Consider the following 14,960-nt stretch of genomic DNA (forward strand, 5'->3'; position numbering starts at 1 on the left):
AACTAAAAACTTAAACTGCCTAAACGTGCCTCGTTAATGATAAACCTCGAATTTTTTATTGGCATATAGATCGCAATTTGAGCCTATTTGAAGTAACGCCAAAATTCCTTTAAAGGTCTAAAGTCCCGAGGCTTCGATTTGCTCTACCTTTTGATGAGCGTTACTTTATCATGTTATCTGCTATTTATAGTCCTTGTTATGAGCAGCAGGCCTAAAAAAGGAACTGGACCACCTAATAATAGAAATTATGACCTTTGTCACTTTATCTGCATAAACACCCACCCGAGAAGTCTATATGTGTATATTTAAAGAGTCTATTTAAAAAAACTTGTGCATATGCATGAGCGTCCCCATAACATATCACAGCCAAATGGTTTATCGTTGAACTATATTGAAGTGGATACTGCGCACCGTAATTGATTACTTATTCTAGAAACAATCTGCCTATTGTAAACTTAAATGCGGGGTCTGTCAGATTCACACGAACGGATTCCTCATTTTCTTCCGGATGTTCTACTAGCAGAACGGGCTATGCACGATCTGAGGACGGACCTACGTGTTATCGCTTTACCCACAGGTTGTAGATTTAGTCGCGAAATGGCTTTTCTCATACACGTTCTACAATAACCTAAGACCACGTACCTTTCTTCCTTTACGAACACCACGGCAGCGGTGGCGGCGTACCCTCGTATCCGTACGAGAAACGGTACTATAACAAACCAAAATGAACATCGATTATTTATCGTGCTCGGTTCGTCGTCACGGTATCGGGAGCTTCATTAGCCTTCGCAGCCTAAATATGTATTGTTCCATGGCCTTTTGTGCGCTTATTTTATGCTGAATATTAAAAAGAAAAAAAAATTATAAAATATCATCATTTTTCGTTAGTTATTAATCAGCTTTTGTGGATTAAAGCCGAAAGCTGTCCGCTAATTAGCTCCAGCTAGCTTGTGCTCCATCGTTGATTCTGTAGATTAGCGAGAAAATGCATTTTTTTTTTGTGTCTTATTTTTGCATTCCAGATAAAGCGAATTTGTTTTCAGGTAAAACGTTGCTATAGTATGAATAGCCTGTGGCAGCTTTTCACTCACGTTTTTAGTCTTTTTCAGCTTCTGCTCAGGTAAGAACGCTTAAGTGCAATCACAAACTGTAATTGCGTCAATTGCTATAATATAAATACTGCCACGTGAAATTCGTCCGCTATGGCGCGGAAAAAATTAACGTGCACCCGTAGCTGTACCCGCTACATTCGGTTAACATGATTACCTCTATGTAGAGCTTAATTCGTTGTCAATATTCCCACCAGCGTCATCACCGTCATCGTTAATATTATTATTACTACTGCTATATCACTATGAAACCAATTTATGTCACTTCGATTCTTCGAGTAGTAATGACGCCGGCGGCCAAGAACTAATATGTCGACGATCGCGCGGTCAGTTGTCTCCTCCTTCATTGCCATCGCGTCAGCGATCGTGGCGGCGGTAGCGCCAAATAAGCGCCTATGTCTCTGTTCTCCTTTCACCTGGCCCTCATTATCGTCCTCGTAGCCTCTGATGCGATGACTTGCTCTTGTTTTTCGTCATTACTTAATTTTGTTCGTCGGCTAGCACTGTCATTATCAATAGGTGGGTTGGAGTAAACGAGCAGGATTGTCGCAGGGAAACGGAGCAAGAGTTGCGCCTACAACTCACAATGTGGCTCATGTCACAGAATTTCTTGCCGATAGAGAGAGCTGCCCGTAGTAACAGCAGCTGCGGCCGGTAGATTCTATCTGCGACAAGCACGACTATAATAAGAAGGCGGTAACCGGGAGGTGTCCCTCATGAGGCAGAAGAAGACGAAGCCATTCCGCAGGGATTCGAGGAGCTGGAATTCTGCCCCAACTGTGCTTCGCTGTTGACCGACGGCAGCGGCGGTGCAACGGTACCGGCGACGGAACTGTACCGCTGGCGCTGGTGGCCGCCGTGGCGGTAACGACGGCTGCAGTAGCCAATGGTACTCCTACTGGTGTTAATACCGCCTGGTACAGCATGTGGAGAAGCTGAGAAACGCGCATGGGGATGATGACGGCCACAACGCGCTCTAACGATGACGGCCGACGCTGGTCCAGGCGACTTCTTCGTGTAGGATTCCCCTCGCCAGTTGGGCGAGAGAAGCTGCAATGGTGTCTTAAAAGACGTTAAGGTCCCGTTACGCGGAGTCAGAGCTCCGGGAATTGAACCCCAGACGTGTGCAGGTGTGTGTAGTTGTAGGGTATCAATAGAAGAACAACTGCGACTAGTACAACGACAACGGGGCTGTATACTGGCCACAATATTGCGCTTGCAACTTGGTGAGTGGCACAGACGAAAGAATTGCATTTACGGAAACAGTAGACATCTGATTCATAGTGAGACTGGAGTTCCAGTTTTTGCTAACATTGAGTACGTGAGCACTCATTAGTACGACTGAGTCGTGCATAAGGACATCGCGTAGAAACAGTGATTGTGTCATCTATCCTAGTTGCTGCTGTGCGCTATAAGGACGCAAACGCCGGTGAGCGTGTGCCGGATCGGTTGCAAGATTCGAAGCACCTACAGACACGAAACGGATAAGATGGTGCGTAAACGAATAGAACACTGAGGGAACTCATTCATTCAACGAGTTCCATATTCGCCATGTCACGTAAAACGTGCCTAGGTTTACCATCTGTTTTTTTTTGTTGCTAGATACATTTCCTCTCTGAGCAGAATTTACTCTGAAGCAAGTAAAACGCAGCTGTTTAAAAGCGCCGTTCGCTGTATTTTTCTAATAAAATCCGTAATACAATATAGTTCTATTTCAAAGAAAAAAGAAACTGTACTTTACTAGCTACGCTCGAGCAAGTAAGATCCCAAATGAAATGTGCCAGATCTTAAATACTATTATTAACTCTGCGCGAAATCGAAAGTTACATATAAGGCCCCTCGGGTAGAGCTTTCTGACCTTCCACAGTGTAATGTACCGAAACGTAATAACAGATTTGTGATAATAATTAAGTTTGGATTAATTGACTCCACTTTTTAAACCGTTGCGTTTTTGCAGTCTGGGCTATAAACAAATGATTTTAAGTAACACTTTGTTGTCACTCGTATGTACAACTGTAACTATTAAACGACGTCCAACACTCTAACATACGCTATATCTTACAGTAACAGCCACAACGTTGAAATTCCAATTTCCACCTTGGCCAATCGAAATTACGGAGTAATGGCAAGCATATAAAAAAATATCTATTTTGTTTTCGATCAGTGAAAAAATTATGTCTCAGGCTATCACTTGCAATAGTAAATAAAATGAATAGTATTAAGCATGTAGCGGCGCATGTTAAGGGCAACAGGTTGTCTCATAACAACTCTTGCGGCAACTAAAGTGTGTAGGAAAAGAAAGACTAGGCGTTTTCTAACAGCAACCCTTTGTCCTCAACCGTACCATACCCAAAGAGCACTTTTTCACAGTTATTCCGAGTCTTAGAGGTCCACGCGATAACAAACTTCTTACAGCTGATTTCTGACTGCGTGCAACGTTATGACAAGTGCTTGAAGCGTATTCGATTGCACGTGCCGATTTCGACAAAGATATTTGCCCATAAGTACATTTCAAGATGCCCTCGGCTATCAGTAGTCATAGGGCCTAGTGCTGAAACAGGACGGAGAGAGATTTGACAATGATTCTCTAAAAATTCTTTTCGGACAAACTTTGTGGCTTGTTTCTTAAAAGATTAGCCTGAACAGAAAAAGATTAATTTGGGGTTTCATGGAAAGGATACGAGTCATGAACTTGGGGTGGCCCAACAGCAGCCAGAGGTGGCACTCTAATGACCTCAGAGTATTTTAACAACGCAACGTACTTACTGGTTGTTTTTTTAATTACGGCTTCTCTCTATAATGTTCATTCGTTTATTAGGATCTGCAATACGATTTTAAAAGATCTACCTATTAAAATAGTTTTCACATAAAATCAGCACAATCACGACGAGCGGTTAACAGATTTTGTGGGAAATGCAAATGCTCTTCTCTTTCTTCGACATGGTTTGAATAGATGCATAAAAAATCGCTGCTTGGCGATAAAAAATAGAATTTGTCCCGAGACGTTAAAGAGGGGATGGGGCGAGCTTGTGGTTGGGCATTATCCCCCCTTTAACTGGGCACATGTGGCCGCATGCATGCACGCATGCACGTGTGTACAGGGCTAAGTTAGCTTTGAATTAATACAGCCGTGAATATAATTTTGCTAAGGATGTCCATGGTCCTGAGTTGACCTACCATCAGTTTTAAGGAAGCCAGGGAAATTCTCACGGCACAGAGGCGACTCGATTCGGAAGGTGTTTATCATAAATTCAAGCAAAAGTTTTGTCGTTCCAGCTCGCACAACAATTGATCTCTCCTATTGACTATCCTACATTGACTAAATATTTAGGACTAACTTCATATGCAGAATAGTAAACTTAAGTAACTAGTACAGATGAGAGTTAAGAACAAGCCCGTAATATATCCTCCCTTCAACAAGTAAATCGCCCTAGTGTTTCAGACGCTTTGTTTTGCCTTCTTCGGCATATTGCAATTCAAATAGACTGCTTTCAACAGCGACGCGACTCTAGTAAAGAGATAATGGTAATAATAATGACTCTCATCCGGTAGTTACGTTAAATAGCATACGATTCGGTAAGTGTTTGTCGTACCTTTTGACCGTTGTAGATAACGTTCCTGATCGAGGCGTTATAACATTGTACCATCTTGGTGAGAAATCCCTTGTTCGATATCATATACGCTAAATGATTAAAAGTGAGCACAATCTCATAAGCAATTGCGTTTCAGACAATGTTTTTTTCAAGAGTTATACAGAAACGCGACCCGCATGTCACTTGTAGAGTCCTTTGCTCGCTCCTTAAATTGAACCTTTCGACTACCTAAGTCATTAGGCATTCCTTAGGTTTTACATTGTTACCGAAACTACAGGATGTCAGCACGAGTGTTACCGTGTCTATCTATTTTTACCCTAATGCAGTAGCATGAAATATAGAATGAAGCAAGATAACTTTTTCTTTTAAATAAGATGGAGCGTAGTATTAACGGAAAAAGTTATTACTTGTCGTTATTAAATACTGATTGTTTAGTAAGTTAATTGACGTCACTCGTTCCGAACTACCTGTAAGCGCCATTGCACCCCGTTAACAATAATCAATAACCTTAACTCAAGACTATCGTGGTGACGTATCCACGCATTTAGCACGATGCACTATTACTGATCTGCGGTGTTTTATTATACTACAGTTATTGAAATACGTTTTCTGCTCTAAAAAAAAACAAAGCCCGTATCAGTACTGAGCATTTTAGGATATGCTTAAGCGAAGAGAAGCGTCTTCGACTAAACTATAACAAAATAACCACTATATACAAAAACATTCTCCAGCTACAACCAATAATTTGAAAATCAAGGGAGAAGCACCGAATAACCTGTAATCTTATGCTGAGTCCTTTCAAGAAGATGTTTCAAAGTATTGGCTGGTACATAAGAATTTGTAAAGAAATGGGGCAGACGTTTGCTGGCCACTTTCTAACCACTTAACAATATATTGCACCCTGCACCGGTGACAGACTCTGGAGTGCCATCCAAACTACAGGTAAAAAGAGCTCATTATGCGCGAGTTGCGTCCTAGCCGACGGCTGTTTACGCGCGATGGGAATTGGGAACCATACTTACAACGAATTTGTGTAACTTCGTGACGAATTCTTGTGGAAATTAGAAAACGAAATAAGCCGACGACAATCAGACAACACTATAATATAATGACGATCTGACTGATTACAACATGGCAGTGGTACAATCACGCGTAGTAAAGTCTGGTTTTAAAGATTTTGAACTGCTTTAAGAATTTTTGACCCTGGAGAATATCGGTTGACTATTTATCGTTACCAGTGGCATATTTCTAGTGGGCTTTTTGTAGTTTACGATGGCCGCGGTTGAAATTAAAATCATTGACCCATTAATACCCATGCCCCTGGTAATGAGAAAATCATATTAACAACGGTGACCGTCAATGCTACTGCCGTCGTCTTCAACTTCAACTATAGTTCAGCTCTTTACCTGCACACGGCTATGTGCTGTGTGCTCTGGTTAACCTCGGCGATTATGAACTATTTTTCTTCCCCCTTCTACATCGAAAAAAAACGACTGAAACAACAGCAGCAGCAGCAGAGGCATGATCATGACCATCATCGTCGTTGTCGTAAACCACGTCAACATCCACTTTCGTTTGGTCTACAATCTTCTTCTTGTTCTCATCGTTCGCTGCGTTGGTCCCCGCTAGCGTCGTCGTCAAGGTTCCGCGCTATGCAATGTTTCACTTAGAATACAGCGAATTCAGTTGAAGTAGACCGAAGTAACCAATCGTTGCTCCAGCGGCTTGTCGCCTCCCGCAGATGTCGACGGCGTTGTCGTCGTCTGCAGTTCTCAGTGGCGGTCTCGACCAACCGACTGGCGATGATAAGATGGCAGCAACCGCTGTTTATATTACTGTTATTATCCACGCTGTGGACCCTGGGACCGCTTGATCGGCTACTGACGACTGACTGCCACTGCTATTCTTATAGCCGCCCTGCACAGACTCACTGAACGATAGACTCAGTCCCCAGGACGACCCAATATCAGCATCATTATTACCAGACCAACACCAATTGTCGTTCTCCGCGTCGATATGGGGCTTCGGATGACAATACGGATAGCACAAGCGAGACAGACGCTGCTTGCAGTTGCAACGCTTGTCTGACAATCAAGCTCACCACATCGACCATCCCAGCATTGTCACCCCCCGGGGTACTTCTACGTCGTTGATATCGCGTCAGTCTGTTAGCAGGACCAGCGAAAGAAAAATAGGCCAAGGAACCGGTTGCTTTGAAAAACTGAAAATTGCTGACGCCGAAGGAAAGTTGTGAAATGGAAACAGCCATAGATCACAAGGAAACCAATGGGAGAAACCGAAGAAGAGAAAAGACTGAATTCAACGTTCCTTTGGTTCCGTCAGGACTATCGTCGTTACCAAACGAATTATATTGACATATAAATTTCAGCCATAGATTTCACCCTTAAGAGTCCTTTCATATCTACTGCGTGTTTACTGTGTGTATGGATCTAAAACAGTAGGCAGATATTGAAGCAAAGTTTACCTTGATAGCCATCTTCATTAATATGAACTTTTGTTGCTTTGGTTTTTCTATATTTAATTAAAATAACGATTAAAATAGCTCCAGGTACAACTGGAAGTCAAACTTCCATAATAATTCTAGTACAGGCTGTACCCCTTGGTTGTATTGTAAAGCGAGGTTCGGGTAGGTATAACGTAGTGTGAGTTGTCTCAGCTAGTTACGACCGAGGTTTTCCCTATGTACTATTATTGCTGTTATTGTGATGTTCCCCTCGGGAGCATCCTTCCAGTTTCGAAGGACAGGTCAATCTATGCCGTTCCTTATGTCATCTTCGATCTTGTCTCTCCTGAAGCAGTACTGCAATGGATCTATTAGCTAGTGAATCTTTGTATCGTTCCAAAAATAGGTACAGCACAAAGTGAAGAATGGATTGATGGGCGATGCTAGATAGAAGCACATACACACACACGCACACACTTTACGCGCTTGCTGATTACCCGATATGCACACTTGACGTCCAGCAAAGAAACCCTATGCTACTATACGTCCGTGTGACTGCCCCTCTTCGAAAACCCCCATTTTGTTAACCCGAGCCGGATAATACCTCGTGTGCTTTTTGCTTCTATGGCTGGCACAAGTCCTCATCAGTTCCTGCTCGTTTCCTTCAACTGCTACCACCGCTAAGTGGGCTTCTTCCTTCTTCTGTCGTAGCGCAGCATCTTAATAGTAACACCATTATCGACGCTGGCACGAGACCCTTCTCTGACTCGTTTTACTGACAACGGTCCTATGTGCAGCTCTGTCTAAGTAAACAAGAAGTCTATTAGAGCTATTTGACGGTGATGCAATGTCATTCATTTACTTACTGCATCCCAGATAGGGCACATAGAGAGACGTGCGCGGAAAGACCAGATGGACATTAGCAATGAACAATGTGCAAACGTCCATCATGTAAAATAGCGCTCGGACAGATGTTTTTGAGGATGCCTATCGCTCTAGTCGCAGCAACAGCAATAAAAACGACGACAATTACGTTTGTGGGTGTCGCTATAAAAAAAATACGCTTATTCTTGTTACTTCTGGAATTGAAGACGTTTCTCTGAGACGTTTGCCACTCCGTTGGTTTTGTTAACGTAAGGCGTTACACCTTACAGCTGTGTGACCGACGATGGCGGCTAAGAACAGGACAACTTAAATAGGTGTCGTCGTCAACTGCACTTCTTTTCTGCTCTGTCGCCTGAGCAACGGTGAAGCTGCGTGGCAGAAACGCACGCTTCGACCCATTAAGTGCAATGGAAAGAACAATTGGAAAAGTTGTTCCACGGTTCTTGTCTGACGAGGCTGACGTAAAATGCTTGCGGATATTGAGGTACCTGATTTTTCCCTAGATAGAGAAAAGCTCACGTGCCGTCATGTGATTCGGAAACGTGATAATTAGACGAATTGACTCGTTCTTACATATACGTAGAGTTACCGTAGTAATATGTGATTTCATTAAGTAACATTATGTATGATATGCGCTTGTTACATAGCAACGCGACATAGAGAAGATGCCTTTCCTTTGCTGCCTATTGGTGACTTAGACGGAATATTGCGCAGGTCAAAAAACCGTCGCCTTAAACACATAATTTTGAACATGAGCTATGAATAATGGCTGCCTAGTTCAATAGTATCTCCGATATAGCCAGAATAGCGTGAACGCAAGACTCATAGAGACACACACACAATCTATCTAAGTGCTTCTTTTATGTTTCTGTTTCGCCACCGTCGTTGGCCGGTAGATGCTAAACAACTTTATTTTTTTCGCGTGTCCTAGTAGGAAAAAGGCAACACGGATATAGATCATGGATATCCGGTTTTATTTACTCTATCTAATTGTCGTTATCGTTGTCGATTGGCTCAACTAGAATTTTTAACGAAGCTTTAACCAGTCAGTCGTGATGCTCATACTACTTGTCTATCTTACCTTATCCAACGTAACAGTAATAAGAATAACACTGGCAGTAACAATAACAGTAGGAGAGATTAACGTTAACAGGTTGAACACCATTGCTGAAGTTTGGCGACTGAATCTACCCCTTTACTGATCACATGTCCCTATCAGGACGCACGTGATCACAAACGCATCGGAAAATAAGGGTCACTTCGCGTCCCACTCGGATTGCCGCGACGATCATCACTGAATTATAATCCTATTTTTCAGAGGCACCTACCGGCTGAATAAAGCGCACCTGGCCTTGCAAGACCCGATTAACCAGACGATCGATCTTCTACGAGAGTACCAATCGAATGTCTAAATCAAGCTACAATACTCTCGCTTCATTATGGAAACAGCGAAACTATGAAAATCATCATTATATAATGTAATAATATAACAACAAAATAACGTTGACGTATCATCTAATGCCAACGAAGGGCGATAAATAGAAAAAGTCGTCCGTCGCTGTCCTGAACTATGAGCTTCGTCGCGTGTCTGAAGTCTAACCCTCATATAGGTCGTGAGACATACTCGCTTGTTCTAGCGTGGATCAGGAATGATCGCTGCATTAGCGTAGCATCGCCAGCGTTACGTATGGCAATAGCAGAAAACATTATTTGACAACCAGTGTTTTTATTTTCTGTATCATTCGTTTCTCCGGACCATCGTACGCTTGATGATGATCGCGATCATGGAGACTTTGTTACAAACATCGTCTTTATCAGAACCCGCGCAACGTCACGTCAGCATAGTACCTCCTGCTTCAATGGGCAAAGCGACAAAGAAGGTGGCGACGATGCTGCTTTCATGATGCTAAGACTATCTTGGTCTAGCCGCGAGAGATATATATATGAAACATCATGAGATCTTTTACTTGCCAGTTGTCATTGCTACTGATTGGGAGGGGTGTGTCTTTCTTTCTTTCCCCCTCCCCTTCTCGCTTTGTGTAAAGTCATGCCGATTGAGTGACAAGACGTTGGCGGGTGATTTGCGATTTAGCACGAGCGAGTGGTCAGGACCACCTCTGATGAATTGATTACCTCCACGAGCGATGTCTGAGGTAGTATTTGAAGGATTGAAACGTGACGGCTGCCGGCATTGTTAGGAAGCGAAATGATCTGTACCCATTTCATGACGACAATTGCCGGCCTATTTTAGAGCCGATAGTTGCATTTACAAATAACAACAGAGTGTTGCAAATAAAGGAAAAGAAAGAAAAGGCTTTCTATGTTAAGAATCATCCATTTGAAGCGTGCGTGTTTTCATGTATGGGGTGAGCACGACGCACTTAACGACACGGTAATACATCTCTATCTAGCCACTGTAGCTGACTTCTTAGGGCTTGTGGGACGCAATCTGTCCGCATTGCCTTCCTTAAGAACAGTAAAATGATATTTCAAGTTACCGTAATAGCGTAATAATTGTTTTGCTTATGGCAAGAAAAGAGTTGAAAACAAGAGTAATCAAACACAATGACGCCATTATGGCTATGAGCAGCAAGATAGTTATCGTTGCTATCATTATGTAGAGAGAAAACTGCAGCGGCAATTGTGGCAACAGCACCGACAAACGACAGAGCGAATGATCACATACGAACCATTCATTTGCTGTTACACAAGATGGCAAGGACCTTTAGGACATCGGCTGATGTCGATAGCCTGTTTGTCTATCCGACATATCAACCCATTAGCGTTAGCGCTCGACAGTGACGATACTGTCTACGGTTTTGCAGCCGCAATCAAATTCTTGGTCACTAAAATCCATCCACTCGTCACTTTCATTGTCGGACACGATTGTTTTTGCCGTTCGCGACTCGAAATCTACCCATTTACTTTTAACTCGTCATTTTAAGCGTACTCTCAGAAGCGGTTTTGCCAGCACAATCACATCCGTGTCTTTCACGTTTTCATTCATCGAGTTTTTATTTATCTTAAAATAAATGCACGCCGAATATACCTTAAAATACTGTCCACCTCGAACGCCTAAAGGAAAATAGGTTTCCCGTTAATTTTGCAACATGAAATCAGCTTATCCTGCTAAAAAACGATAACATTTTTCTTTCTTAACATCCAGTGCTGCTGCTGCTGCTGCTGCTAGGCATTCTGTCACACGGCTAAGGCCAAGCAGAGCGTGTTCACACCCCGGGTTTAAACTTCGATTAGCACGTTTGGCAAAAAAAACACGTGACCCACTACGTCATCACGGGGACCAGTCTATCGTACTACACGACTTAGTAAAAAATTAGTTGTTTCACGGACAAGTGAAATTAGACTGCATTTACAAAACCAAAGGCGTAAATTGTATCCGGTTTTTGAGACAATAAGAAGATTAGAACAAATCGTGCAGTGGCGTTCAGTTCAGTGAGTCACCAATCGGTGTTAGCGATGGAAAGCCGAAGGAATCAATGCGCTAAGGCACCGGTGATTCCTTTGGAATATTCATTAAGGTATTAATGCCATCTTCTGTTAATTGGCTGCAAAACGTTTTTGTTATAAACTACGACGGACGCGTACAGGCCAAGGCTGATGGAAAATTTAATCCCTTCATGATTCCTTAAGGACTTTTGTTAGTAAATTTTCACAGTTATGCGATTGTTTGTCGGGAAAGCGAACATAACGGGCCGTAATGACTCTTAACGGATTGAGCTGCGTAATGAAAAAATAATTGTGTAAAGATGAACCGTTTTTACAAATACAGACTAGATCAGCTGTTTAAATAGAGCTATTCAACGGGAAGCTTCTAGGTTAAAATGTAGCTCATTTAAAAGATATGTAAATTTTTTGAGACCAACGCTTTAGACTCCCATGGTTCTCTGTAATGCGTAATCGTATCTATTCGTGGTCATTCTACATGGATTTATAGATTTATTCTCCTATAAGCCTTCAGTCTGCAAGTAAAAGTAACTGGATTGAAGCTGCATTTTCTCAAAAAGAAAAAAACCCACCAGTCTAGTTGTACATGTTTATATTCTCGCCGCTTTTTAATTTGTAGCTAAAAAACGAAGGTGCGCGTACTGCCTATAAATAACAGAATGAATTGATTCATAGTTTCGCTACGCGGATGTTTCAGATTTGCTGGGACCAGAGTCGTTTCAACCGTTTGTTGTATTCTCAAATAATAATGTGCCCACAATTCAGGTAGCGGTAACAAGAATACTGATTGCCCGCTCGCGTAACTTACCATTCAAGTTTACTTGTATATACTTGTATATAGTACTTGGATATGTAATTGATGCCTCTGAGCTGCACGTAATTAGCACACGGGCCATGTAGCCGAATCAAGTTAGCAAGTTACTATGAATGGAACTTCGTATCTTTAATTTACCATACTGTAATAATGAACTTACTTACATTGTTACTGTGTGGGGCTGGCTAACAAATAGACAGCATTTCTATATGGCTTTGTTATGATCTAATTGTTCAGCTTTATGTGACATAAGAAATACTCAAAATGTGTTCGTGAAAGACTTGAATTTCAACATTATTTCTATTATTTGGATAGTGCCCGTCATTATTTTTACGTCAAAAATTTGTTTCGTTGAAAAACGTTATAAATCTTTTTATCATGGATAATGTTCTGTCTAAATTTCTAGAGAAATCCCCTCGCAAACCATTACGTGGGAATACAATAAAACCATAAATATTGTCCCTGCGAAAGATTACGCTATTAAATAGTTATCTTTTGGCGAAAAAATACATCCATAGAACATGGCTACTTTCGACATCGAAAAATTCGAGTAAAAGCCGGCAACTTTTGCCTATTTTCCATTGATCACTGCGACCTATATTTGTCTACATAAATAGATATATCCTATAAGTTTTAACGAAGCTGTCAGTACCGCTTCTGCTTTGCATCGACTTATATTTTATGGATGCATTCCCCGTTAATAAGATTATGCCGATAATACATAATTATTGATATATGGTGATTTTTTTTTTCATTCTGTTTATCTTGCTTTTTTCAATTATTATTACTACTACTACTACTCTATCGACCGGCTATCGTCATTCGTGTAAGTCTTCACAAAACGATTTCTTCGTACCTACTAACTGTGCCGAAGCCGCTTTACTATACATTATAGATGTCCTAAAGATAATGGTGATGATGCAGTTGGCGTTACGACCGCGCTACTAGCGGCAGCTGCATTATAACTATACGTATATTGTGTACGTACGTATGTGTGTGTAATATTTAAGGCTGCAGCTGCATGTTGACACGTTTGCACGCGCGTGCGAGTGTCTATACATTAAAAAGTGAGAGAAAAGCGGCGGTCTATAACAAGAAAGGTGAATAGGACAATACACACTCAAGCAATCGATCAGTTAGAGAACGGAAAGGCATCGTCTCGATCGACGATAACCTATAGAAAAACTAAGGCGAGCACAGATACGCTAACTGTTTTGCTTCGGTTTTTCTATCAGACAATCAAAGGTGATCTGAAAAAAATACATAGTGTTTAAATAAATATGGTGAAATTCACAGTTACAGTATTTTATGGACTGCCTAAGTAAACCAACGGGCGCTGTTAAGACTAATGCCGTTGCAACGACTGGTAGTTAACTCGACGGTGCTGGCTTTATTTGTAAAGTTCGGGCTGCGTCTTGGAAGCAAAAATTTCCGATGAATTCTCCCGGGGCAAATTTAAAATCTGGAAGGCATATGGAGTCCATGCGATGTTCGTCTCCTTGGCGCACTCGATACCAAATTAAAGACTCTGTCCTGAGGCTTATATTTTTCATCTTACTATCCTGTCTCTGCTCCGATTATGGGGGAAGGGAAGAGAGGGGTGCATTGTTTGGGGTGAGCGTTCGTAGGCTAATACACATAGCATAAACGGCGAAGTCATTCATTGTTGTGGCTTCAGTCACGAAGGCGTTATTATTTATCGTATGCAACTTATGCTGCAGGTCTGGTAGACAATGGTCAGCGGAAACTTCGTATTGAGGAAGTGCGGTAACATCACTTTTTGTTGGTTCGTGTTCGGCCTCTCAGACGATTATCTTAACCAAATACATAAAACCGTAATGCCAGTCAAAGTTTAGGTGGCGTCGGTTCACCTAAACCTTCCTTTCAAGGTCGTATGAATCTGGGACAGTTGTGAACTTGCCGCCATTATCGTTACAAAACTCCATTCAAAAACAGTCCATCTATAATGAAATAGGATGCTCTATTTTGTAGAGTGTTTCCCGCCCATTTCAAAGTTGATTTTCATCTAACCTTATAAAGTTACATCGTGCAATTCTTACGGTTTACCCTTTAAACGATAAAGATGTTTGTGTTATTTCCATAACGTTAACGGAACTCTACCGTATTGGTTACTTTTGTGCACTAATTTGTACGCGATTTGAAGTTTCTATCGAACCTCTATATATACATATATATATACATTTCGTAGCTAGTAGAAACGTGCTACTGGCTTCGCTCTACCTTTTCTGGTTTTGTTGCGCGACTAAGTTATAAGTTACGAGTGTAACTGGCCGAACCAGCTAGCTGCCTAGAGTGGCGATAGAAGTGTATGGTTCACACCTAGTCAATGTAATATCCTATAGTACAAGTTTCTTCCCACGTGGTACCTTCACCATACCAGCTGGACATTTCTAACGATATGTGTAATGCAGGAAAAATGGTGATGTTTTTAGCTATGCCTAGGATGTTCAGACCCTGTCAGTCGCCTTTTTTAAGTCAGTAGAACGGGAATGCAGTAGTAGGACGTTTCTGTTAAAAACAAATTTTTTTAATAGCAAATGTTTAGACTTCCAGTATTTAGTCGAAATTAAATGGACTGCGTTCAAGTGGCGCGAGTGTTGACTTCCTGC

At 41.7% G+C, this 14,960-nt stretch overlaps 2 protein-coding genes across 2 annotated transcripts in view; one reads left to right on the forward strand and one right to left on the reverse strand.

Moving 5' to 3' along the window:
* The window catches only part of LOC147758369 (uncharacterized), a 55,119-nt gene that overhangs the window by 4,149 nt on the left and 36,010 nt on the right, over positions 1-14,960 (reverse strand). The window contains exon 2 of the mRNA XM_086992919.1: positions 643-709. Coding sequence (XP_086849045.1) covers positions 643-709 — 67 coding nt within the window. The remainder of the gene's footprint in view (positions 1-642; positions 710-14,960) is intronic.
* tyn (trynity) overlaps positions 1,573-14,960 on the forward strand; it is a 67,504-nt gene continuing 54,116 nt past the window's right edge. The window contains exon 1 of the mRNA XM_022788974.2: positions 1,573-2,601. Coding sequence (XP_022644709.1) covers positions 2,599-2,601 — 3 coding nt within the window. The 5' untranslated portion in view covers positions 1,573-2,598. The remainder of the gene's footprint in view (positions 2,602-14,960) is intronic.

This window comes from Varroa destructor, unplaced genomic scaffold (genome assembly GCF_002443255.2).
Source record: "Varroa destructor unplaced genomic scaffold, Vdes_3.0 BEIS01000001.1, whole genome shotgun sequence".
Lineage (NCBI taxonomy): Eukaryota > Metazoa > Arthropoda > Arachnida > Mesostigmata > Varroidae > Varroa > Varroa destructor.